The sequence below is a fragment of the Elaeis guineensis genome, chromosome 6, assembly GCF_000442705.2.
Source record: "Elaeis guineensis isolate ETL-2024a chromosome 6, EG11, whole genome shotgun sequence".
NCBI classification, from domain to species: Eukaryota; Viridiplantae; Streptophyta; class Magnoliopsida; order Arecales; family Arecaceae; genus Elaeis; species Elaeis guineensis.
In genome coordinates, this window is record NC_025998.2 from 130,211,144 (window position 1) to 130,222,528 (window position 11,385).

The 11,385-nt window shown below is 37.3% G+C and overlaps 1 protein-coding gene across 1 annotated transcript; it reads right to left on the bottom strand.

Moving 5' to 3' along the window:
- Positions 1-1,194: 1,194 nt before the first annotated feature.
- On the bottom strand, positions 1,195-11,058 carry LOC105046521 (guanylate kinase 1). Its single transcript, XM_010925124.3, has 11 exons — positions 10,789-11,058; positions 10,122-10,159; positions 9,841-9,951; positions 9,656-9,732; positions 9,441-9,570; positions 2,476-2,838; positions 2,242-2,363; positions 1,995-2,130; positions 1,827-1,869; positions 1,619-1,724; positions 1,195-1,545 (listed from the first exon to the last, which is right to left on the bottom strand). Exons 2-11 carry the CDS (start codon positions 10,152-10,154, stop codon positions 1,452-1,454), a joined length of 1,215 nt encoding a protein of 404 aa, XP_010923426.1. The 5' UTR covers positions 10,155-10,159; positions 10,789-11,058; the 3' UTR covers positions 1,195-1,451.
- Positions 11,059-11,385: the final 327 nt, after the last annotated feature.

Consider the following 11,385-nt stretch of genomic DNA (forward strand, 5'->3'; position numbering starts at 1 on the left):
TTCTTATGCTAACATCAGGTGAGATTATGAGTCGCGTGAATTCATTAAGAGTTGTGGAACATCAAACATATGCGACATGAGCATGAATTAGGACATGGAGCCATTCGCAATCTTTCTTGAAATAATACATGCATTTGGCAGGTGCATGTAATCTTACCATATTGGATATGAATGCAACAAAGAAACTTGGGGAAAAAAAATGACAGCCATAGATAGCTCTCAAATCACTAACTGCGTGAAGCTAAGAAGGCCAATGGGGATGGAGAGAAGCAACCAATTTTGCCAAATGCGAGGAAATCGACCAACAAGAAGTTCAGAATTTATAGTAATAAAGGTTCAACTCTCTATTATGATTGTCCATATTCAGATTTGAGATTTTAGATGTAGACAACCATGCAAATGAGAACCAACTACATGCAACGTCAACCTAAAATCAAGATTTGCATGGCTTAATGCTAATGCTAGCAGCTCTATCAAGTGTGGTTTAATGCCAAAAGGGGTACAATTTTGGTGCACATCTAGTCCAATTTAGGCCTACTTTCCCTCAGCTTGGACTCCCTGCAAGAAAGGCCTAGCTAACTTAAACAACTCTAAGCGTGCATCTTTCATTTGCTTTGCTTTAGCATCAAACCTCAGGAAGAATAATCCAATTGATTTGATAATTATAACCATTTCATAAAGTAAGCTTCTGGCAAATTGGATTAAGCAATAATTTATCAATTAAACTTTATGAGAACAAAAGACGAGAATGAAGTAGTTGGGTCAATAAGCACTGCACAACGCTAAACCCACACGCCAAAGAAAATCCTAGGCCTATCGTAACAGGTTGGTACCGTGATGTGAAGACAACCCCAAAACAACATAAAACGAGAGGGATGTGGTTTGGCTGACAGGAGTAGGCTTACAACAAACTCTGAAACTATCAGTACAAAAGAAAATAGTTTAGATTCGCGGTGCACTTGCAAATAAAAAATATGTTATCAGCACAACAATTAACAAACTTCACCAAAAATTCCAAAGGAGAATATTTGTATAATAAGATTAGAGCATGCGTCTAGAAATACATATTGCTAGAAGTCTAATGAAATAATTGGTCAGACAGGTGCACAATGATGCATTAAGTTGAGCTAACTAGACATCACTCTATCATCAATATGACAATAAAAAAGGATCACTAGAAATTGCTCAAGAGAATATCTAAATAATAAGACAAGTTTTATTTGGTTCTCAGCTACATAATGCCCAAAGAAACGTTTATCACTAAGCTCCCAAAAATTTTCACCGTTGTGGTGCTACAGTAATAACCTGGTGCCCATCGATGCATTAGGTTGAACAAGACAGCCAATTAGTTTCAAAACCACTATATGTAACCTACAAGTCAATACAAAACTCATAGTTTCAGTAAGTAGAGGGGCTCAATGCAAAGGACTTCAAGGTAGCTTGATCTCATCTTATGATTCTTCATACGAGTCGATGGCATATATGCGGAGTCCTCTTGTCCGGCCAGGAGAGCCTCCTTTAAGTGAGGATACATCAAGCAGAAATCTACTCAATAAGGACAGAATTAGACCATGGGGAACATATGATAGAAACCAAAACAAGTCACAATGGTACTTACAAGCTAGTGATTACTTTTCCAAGTTCAGAAGTTCCACAGCGTATCAGAATTTTCTGGTCTTTGATGGATACTGAGTGACTCATTGGAATTTGGAAACTTCTCACAGCTGAAACATTACAAGATTACACCAATTGCCATGACTTCAAATATAGCAAACTTCAAAAGATCAAATACAGTAAACAACAGCCAAATCAAGAACTATACTTACTCGGCTGATAATTAGCAGCAGTGTCATCTAACATAAGTAATTTCTGCAAGAACAAGAATTCTGTGAGGAAAAGGAAAAACTTTGGAAGTTGGCTGAACTCTATCAGCAACCCAAAAAAAAAAAATCTGGAAAGAATGCATTATAGTTCATGTTAAAAGAATATAAAACCTTAAGATTCTCATAACATGTTTCAAGGTCATCATTCACCAAGATATGATCAAAGAGACCCGGAGATTTTCCTTCATCAAGTTCTGCTGTTGCGTTTCTAAGCCTCTTTTGTACCTGTTCCTCAGTCTCGGTTCCCCTATGTACAAAAGAATGAGTGCATTAAGATATACACACTAATATCAAAGTAAAGAGCAATGAGAAAAATTTGGAAGCAAATAATTTATAAAGAATTTGTGCATTTAAATACCTGGAACGAAGGCGCTTCTCCAGTTCCTCAAAAGAAGGAGCGCAGATAAAAATAAATAATGCTTCAAGGGAACTAGACCTCACCAATCTAGCACCTTGAACATCAATATCAAGGATGCATCTCTACGATTGAGGGCAGAATTATATATGTAAGTTATCCAGTTCGAGGACAAACTAAACTGGCACTCATCTACATGTTTGTGACCAATAGAAGAAGCAGAGCATTTAAATTTACCTTTCCAGCATCTGTAACTGCTTCAACTGCATCAACACTCGTTCCATAAAGATTTCCATGAACTAATGCCGATTCAAGGAATTCCCCATCTCTTATCTCTTCCTCCATGATGCTTCGTTCAGTGAAGTGGTAGTGAACTCCATCTATCTCCTTTTCTCTTGGGGCTCGGGTTGTGTGACTCACAGAAAATCCAAAGGTTGTTGGGAATTCTTTCATAAGCTTTGATATTAGTGTGCCTTTACCCACTCCAGAGGGACCACTAATGACTACAGGCTTTGGGCCTTCACCAACAACCCCCTTGCTCCAAGCAACCACCTCGGCACCAAGTAACTTCTTTTGTTCTTTTACATATGGGCTGTCCACCTAGCACATAATCCATATAGAGGTTCTTAATAAAAAAGGAAAGTAACACCCAAAAAAGAATAAAAAAACATTTCCTATGATCATCAATTCTAATTGTTGGAGTAGCAGCTTATCAGCAAGCATCTGCAACTAGTCTCCTCTGCAAGAAAATTATGCAGGTATTTTTTTTCACCTTTTTTTTTAAAAGCATTTCGAACTCAATGAACTTGACAGTAGTCAACATGGTCATTAGCTTGCCACAATCTTGTGTGCCACTGAGGTGCATCTAAAAAGATTGGCCTCACGGACACCGTTCAGTCAAGATAACACTGCATACCATTTCTGCTATGAAATTAAAAGTTATGGAAATGGTTATTGGAAAAGATAATTTTGTATTTCACTTTTTCATCTTCATGAATACAACTTTTTAAATAGACTAAAAAGAAATAGCTACTATGGTAGCTTTATAATTGTATCCAAACATATATGGAAGCATACAATTGTGTCTAATAATCAAATAAGTATGGTAAATTTGATCCTAGAATCTCTATAGTAATCACTACTATAATAATCATGATATTTATGACCATAATAGCCATGATATTCTGATCTTGAAATCTTTGAGAATAGCCATAATATTCTGACCATAATAGCCATAATATTCCGATCTTGGAATTTTTGAGGTCCTGCTTACCATAGTAGTCATGATCTTGACAATTCATTATGATATTCACCATGATTCTATGTTTTATTTTTAACACTCCCCTTCAAGCTGGAGCATAGATATTAATCATGCCCAGCTTGTCACATATGTAATTAATCCTAGTTCGGATAAGACTCTTTGTAAACAAATCGGCTAGTTGATCTTCTGAGTGTATGTAACTGGTGGAAATGAGCTTTTGCTGAATCTTCTCCCTCACAAAGTGACAATCAACTTTGATGTGCTTCATCCTCTCATGAAATATTGGATTTGATGCAATATGCATAGCTGCCTGATTATCACACCACAGCTTCATAGGAGAAGAATCTATAAGACCAATCTCTTCTAGAAAATGTCGAATCCATATCAATTCACATGTTATCTGTGCCATGGCCCGATATTCTGATTCTGTACTTGATCAAGAGACTATATTTTGCTTCTTACTCTTCCAAGATATTAAATTTTCTCTCATAAATACACAATATCATGTTGTAGACTTCCTATCATTAAGTGAACCTGCCCAATCAGCATCAGTGAACCCCTCAATCTGTATACCACCATGATCTCCATACACAATACCCTTTCCTGGGGTTCCTTTTAGGTATCTCATTATACAGATCAAGACATCCCAATGTACAGTAGTGGGTGCTGTCATGAACTGACTTAATATATTCATAGAAAATGCAATGTCTGATCGAGTGATTGTAAGGTAGTTGAGTTTTCCAACAAGTCTTCTATATTTCTCTGGTTCAGTAAACATCTCCTCCTCATCTACTACAAGTTCGACATTTGGATCCATAGGAGTTTCGCAAGGCTTTGCTCCAAGTAAACCAGTATCTGTCAAAAGATCTAGAACATATTTTCTTTGAGAAAGAAATATACCTTTCTTTGAATAAGCTAGTTCAATCTCAAGGAAGTATTTCAGTTGTCCCAAATCTTTTGTTTGAAAACTTGTCTGAAAAAACTCCTTTAGTGAAGAAATACCCAGTGCATCGCTCCCTGTAATCACAATATCATCAACATACACCATCAACAAAATACAACCACTGTCAATATGTTTGAAAAATATAGTATGATCACATGAACTCCTCTTCATGCCAAACTCTATCACCACACCAATGAACCTGCCAAATCAAGCTCTGAGAGACTGCTTCAACCCATATAATGATTTTTTTAATTTGCACACCTTACCATACTCCCCCTGAGCAACAAACCTAGGGGGTTGCTCTATATACACTTCTTCTTGCAAATCACCATGAAGAAATGCATTCTTCACATCTAACTGATACGAGGGCCAACAATAAGTAGCAGCTAAGAAAATAAATATACGAATAGATGTCATCTTAGCCACAAGAGAGAAAGTATCAGTATAATCCACACCATAAGTCTGGACATATCCCTTAGCTACCAAACGAGCTTTCAATCTATCAACAAAACCATCAGCCGTCATCTTCACCACATATACCCACTTACACCCAATAGTACGCTCACCTGATGAGAGAAAAACCAGGTCCCAAGTGCCATTAGCCTCAAGAGCCGACATTTCTTCCTCCATAGCTGTCCTCCAGCCATTGTGTGACAATGCCTTATCTAATATCTTAGGAATAGTCATAGAATCAAGAGAGGTAACAAAGGAGTGGGTTGACTGTGATAAATGGTTATAGGAAACAAAGGATGAAATAGGATGGGTACAATTGTATTTATCTTTTCTGAGAGCAATAGGTAAATCAAGATTAAAATCAGACGATGCGGAAGCTGGTAGGGATGAGATAGCCATTGGTGGATTTGCTGGTTGAGGACTTGCAACAACTGATTGGGAAAGTTTATCACGACGGGTGTAGACATACATAATGGGAGGATGAGGTAGATCAGATGAAGCTGTAGGAGTGAGATAATTGACTGTGTAGATCAAAAAATCCTCCATAGAATCCATCTCAGAAGTAGAAGGAGAGGGACTAGCAAAAAAAGGACTCAGGTGACATCTCGAGACATAAGATATCGACTTAGCATAAGAGAATAACATTGGTATCCTTTTTGTGTACGGGAGTACTCAAGAAAGACACTTTAGTGATCGAGGATCCAACTTAGTGACCTGGGATCACATATCCTGTACAAAACAAATGCAGCCAAATGTCTTTGGAAGAATGAAAAACAATGATCGAGTGGGGAACAAAACTATATAAGATGCACGACCATTAAGAACAGAGGACAGTATGCGATTTATAAGAAATGCAGCAGTATGAACCGCATCTGCCCAAAACATTTTAGGTACTCTTACTTGAAACATTAAGGCTCTAGCAACTTCTATAAGATGATGGTTCTTCCTCTTAGCTATTCCATTTTGTTGAGGGATAACAACACATGATGTTTCATGGATAATGCCATTCTGTGTCATATAGGTGTTAAATTGATCAGAAAAATATTTTTTAGCATTATCACTATAAAAATACGAACATTATAATTATACTGAGTATGAATCTCAGAACAAAAAGAAGAGAAAGTATAAAACAACTCAGATCGAGATTTCATTAGATATAACCAAGTACTTCTTGAATAATCATCTACAAAAGTTACAAAATATCGAAAGCCAGACTTGGAATTAATAGAACATGGACCCCAGACATCAGAGTGAACAAGATCAAAAGGAGACAAGGCTCGTTTATTCACTCTTGGAGGATATGACACTCGATGGTGTTTAGCAAACTCACACGACTCACAAGGCAAACTAGTTACTGAACTTAACTCAGGACATATTTTCTTCAAGACTTCTAGAGATGGATGACCAAGACGACAATGAAATTGAAATGGAGAGATGTCAGACCTAACGGTAGATAGAATATCAGATGGGATAGTAGTAGCAACTTCATCCAACAGATACAACCCATTTGACTCACTTCCCTTACCAAGAATCTTCCAAGTCGACAGATCCTGATACAAACAGTAGTCAGAAAAAAATATAATACAACAATTTAAGACTTTAATGATTTGGCTAATAGACATCAAGTTAAAAGAAAATTTAGGAAGATATAATATAGAAGACAAGGGTAGCGAAGAAGTAATGGATGTATCTCCACTATCTAAGACTTTGATAGTGGATCCATCTGCTAGTGTTACATTAAAGCACTTATCAAACAGTTTATAATGGGATAAGATACCTTGATCACCTATCATGTGGTCAGTGGCACCTGAGTCAATGACCCAGTATCAGGATGAGGATGAAAGGTAGGCGACGGGGTTACCTGTCTTGACTAGAGTAGCTTTAGAGGAGGATGTCGACTGTCGAGACTGTTGAAACTAGATGTACCTTGCAAACTCCTCGTCGGACATGACTACGGTGCGATCCTTTAGGTGATAAGTAGCTGAATCAGTTGGATGTGATACAGTATGAGCAAATCTGGATGCTTGATACTAAGGCTACATCTACTGTACTTGTGGAGATTTAAGACACTGAAGACGAAAATGTCCTGATTTTCTACAATTATAGCACACCCTCTGGCTCCCACGACCATCATATCCTCTACCTCCACGTCCTCCTCTACCACCACGTCCTCCATCTCTCCCTCCTCTATATCCACCACCACCATTATTCTGAGATACAAGGGCAGATCCACCAGACATGTCCTTAGTGCTTAAGGTACTCTCCTGGACTACACTGAGTATAGTAATGACAACATCGAACAAGAAATCCACATCTTTATTGGCCAACAACTGTGATCGAATCATCTCGTACTCTATATCTAATCCAGACAACCAATCAAATACAAATAGTCTCTCATGCTACTCCATCATAGCTACATCAGTGAAGATCCGTATTGCCGTATAAAAATCTTTTGTGGCTCGTTTATACTCATAGTAATACTCCATGATACTTCATCCATTCTGACTTGGACGACTCACCTCTTGAGCCAAACTATATAATCTTCTCATATTTTCTAGTCCCAGAAAAACACTGATGCAATAACTCTCATAACTCTTTTACCGTAGTAACATGCTGCATTGAGAGAGCCATCTTTCTATCAATGCAATTGACAATATGAGAAAATAGTCTCTTATCTTCAGCCAACCATAGTTTGGCTTCCCTTTCTCCCTCAGGACATAACTCAGTAAGGTGTTCTTCCTTGCCAAGTCCTCCAAAATTGACTTTGACAAGAAAACGCCATTCCACAAAATTGGATCCATCACCAGCTAGTATCATATCAATTAATTTCTAGTGTGAGGACACCACTTCAACACTCTTAGGACCCTCTCCTGACGCCATTACTCAAACATTTCACTAAATAATATCACAACAAACTACACCCTCACACCACAACTCGCATCATGCTACCACAAATAACCTGGGATCAGCCTAATCATCCCTATTAGAGACTTCTAATCCATAGATTATTATCACACAACCTACATCCCATCAAAATAAATTCCACAATCATTGCAAAAAATCTGCACTGAAAGGCACAAATCAGTAAACACATAAAGACAAGTAGTAGGCTGTAAAAGGACTTATCTGGATGGCGGTATGGCAGATCTGCAGATTTGATTATGGGGTAGATCTGGTGGTCGGCAGGGGCTGAAAGGGTTAGAAGATGATGGGAGGCGGAAAGAAGATGGCAGCTGGACAAAGAAAGAGGGTGGCAGCTGCTTGCTTTGGTTAAAGTTTTGGCTCTGATACCATGTTATTGGAAAAGCTAATTTTGTATTTTACTTTTTCATCTTCATGAATACAACTCTTTAAATAGACTAAAAGGGAATAGCTACTATGGTAGCTTTACAATTGTATCCAAACACATATGGAAGCTATACAATTGTGTCTAATAATCAAATAAGTATGATAAATTTGACATTGAAATCTCTATAGTAATCACTACCAAAATAACCATGATATTTACGATCATAATAGCTATGATAGTTTGACCATAATAGCCATGATATTCTGATCTTGGAATCCTTGAGAATAGCCATGATATTCTGACCATAATAACCATGATATTATGATCTTAGAATCTTTGAAGTCATGCTTACCATAGTAGTCATGATCTTGACAACTCATTATGATATTCACCGTGATTCTATGTTTTATTCTTAACAGAAATCAATCCCTTCTACACACTATATTCGTTATGCTCATCAGTGGCTCTCAGGTTATCAACAAAGTGGTTTTGGAACAATTATTTGGAAATAAAATATGATGTTCAATATTATGACACTTACAGAAGTGATCAGCAGTCACACAATTCAAAAATCCCATCAGGTAATATATGAACCAGTAGAAAACCAACTAAAATATCTGGCACCTATTGAAAATCTGTGTATTAATAACTGCCATGGTAAGTGCTTTAAAAAGTTAAAAGCATAGGCAAGGTGCTTCAGCCTGAAAATGCAAGGTGTAAGCCTCAAGGTATTTTAAAGCATAAGCCTCACTTATAACCCTAAATAACAATAGGTATATCATTTATGTGTTGCTTCCAACTATTTATTGCCCTGCATTAAAGATCAAGGAGCAATGTCAAGCATAAGGAAGGATGCTAAAACTTCACAGAGTCAATAGGATAAGGAAACAGGTTTATATCTTCCTTGAGGGCATAATCATCATTAACAATTACTCAAACATGTTAAATTTTTTTTTTGTTAAAATCTTAAAGAGATCTTATGCTAGGATACGAAGAGTCACAGATCTCTTCCTTGCCTTAAAAATCCCTACAAGGGGTATGTTTTAATTTGTAAATGGAAGCCTTCAGGCTTTTCTTCATTGATAGCCTAGCCTCAAGGTGTAAGCTTTCTAAAGCTTCAAGGCTAGCTTCTTTAAACATAGTTGTAACATGATTCACAAGCATATCTAGTTGAATAAAGACACTTTAATACTTTCTTCTAAAAGATTATTCGAAGAAGCTTGCATTTCCTATAAAGCAGTTTGCAGTAGTCAAACCTCAAGAAACCAGAAGCTGTCAACCGCAGAACAATCCTCCTTGAGAATTAAAATCCGATCACCGTTTACCGGAACAGCTGAGTAGCCATTTGATGGCGTTGGTTTTGTACCTAATACAGTAGGAATTAACCTGCCAGTTCAACCAAAAATTGGGTATTTCAATGGTAGCCTCAGAAGTAGAGCAGCAAAAAATTGGGCATTGACAACGGAGTTACCATTTTCCAGTTAACTTGTCAAAGATTTTGACATCCATCGACAATTTTGCCGCATCACTTGATCCTTCAACCACATACTGCACACATATACATGAACAACTGTTAAGATCTCAAAGAACTGTACTGTTATTTGAATATAGAATTACAGACAAACAAAACAAAGTTCAGTTACTGTGGCCACTTACTATCTTGTCTTTGACAATAACAGCTGTCTGATACTCTTTGGATTCTGAGTCAAACACAAAAGGCAAAAGAACATCTGGAACATTGAAAAGATTATCTGGCGCCTCCTGTCCCTGATCAAAATTCAAATAGATCAAGACCCTCGGGCCCAAATTTCCCACCCCTGAAACTAACTGACCAGAAAAATTGACACATATGTTACCAAGAACACTGTTAACGGGAGACTTTAAAATTACTTTGCTTTCAGAACAAGGATGCTACTATTTCAGAGGAATCATCTTACCATGAAGAGTTCCCCTGTCTCCAATTCAACCATCTAACCTGGAAAACAAGAGAAACTATTCACATCAAACATGCACTTAAATTTCAGCAAAGGTTTCATCTTTAGAGAATTTACATATTAATGAAAGAAAAAATATTAAAATTCCACATGCCTTTTTTTTTTTTTTTTTGTGATAAAATGGAGCATCCATACAGAAAACAAAATATCACGGAAAGGCCCCGGAGTAGCTCCCGCGTCAGCATATGCATAATTCTTGAAATAAAAACTTTTCAAGGGAATTATTTTTCCCAAAAAAGGGGAAAATTTCGGTCAGAAATCAAACACGAATACGAAACTCATTGCTACAATTCTATATAAAATACCAAATAAGACATCCTACATCTCATGAATACCATGGAATTAGAATGAATATAAAACTTCATGCTAACAAAACACCGCCTTAGATTTGAAACAAAACAATAAAAAAAGTATCAAAACTTTAACTAAAACTCATGCTGTAAACCAACACAACCCTAAAGCACAACCAAAAACCATCCACCAAATCCCGCGAAAAAAAAAAGAACCCAGAAAAGAAGAAGAAAGAACCATAACAAGGAAAAAAGGACGAAGGAAGATAAGAACAAAACACGAAGCTCGCCCAAAACAAAGAAAGAAAAGAGAAGCTGACCTAAGATCTTGAGATCGCTATACACCTTCAAGCTAAAATCAAAGAACGGTGCCCCAAAAAAATCCAGAAAAATAGAAAAGGAGACTCTCCGCAATCATGGCCAGGGGCCTGGTCTTCAGGAAATCAGCTAATAATAGCATTGCTCCTCTCTTTCTTCCACCAATTTCCTAATCCTCTTCGATTGCGCCTCGAAAATGAGTAGGAAAAGAAGACCCAGAGGAGGAGGTTTTCTCGTGGTTTGAGAGTTCAAAAAAAGAGGACGGAGGAAGCTTCTCCTGTTCTCTACCGGACTCGGCCCGTCTTACGCTCCCAAGGGCGGTTCTCGTCATGGCTTTTAGCGAACCGCGTGCGTCTTCGTCCGAATCTTAAGATTCGATCGTGACCGTCAGAGGCCATCTTTTTCTCCAGCTTTTTGTGCAATTTTGATGGCCCGGAGTTCATGATAGGACCATGCTGACTGGTTGAGTGGAGGTATTTATATTTTCTATAATTATATAATTTTTATATTAACTTTCATATTTGTACTGGCTGTTTTTTTAGAATTTGTGCTTCTAGCTATGTTAGAGATTATAGGATTTGTATTATATGACACTATAT

Bases quoted from the DNA above. Each gene is read 5' to 3' on its own strand.
- LOC105046521 (XM_010925124.3), bottom strand. From the start codon at position 10,154: ATGGTTGAATTGGAGACAGGGGAACTCTTCATG. The intron at 2,839-9,440 runs GTTTGACTACTG...ATTATGTGCTAG, and splicing joins ACAGCTTCTGGTTTCTTGAG to GTGGACAGCCCATATGTAAA. The intron at 1,870-1,994 runs GTTTTATATTCT...TTGTTCTTGCAG, and splicing joins CATGTTATGAGAATCTTAAG to AAATTACTTATGTTAGATGA.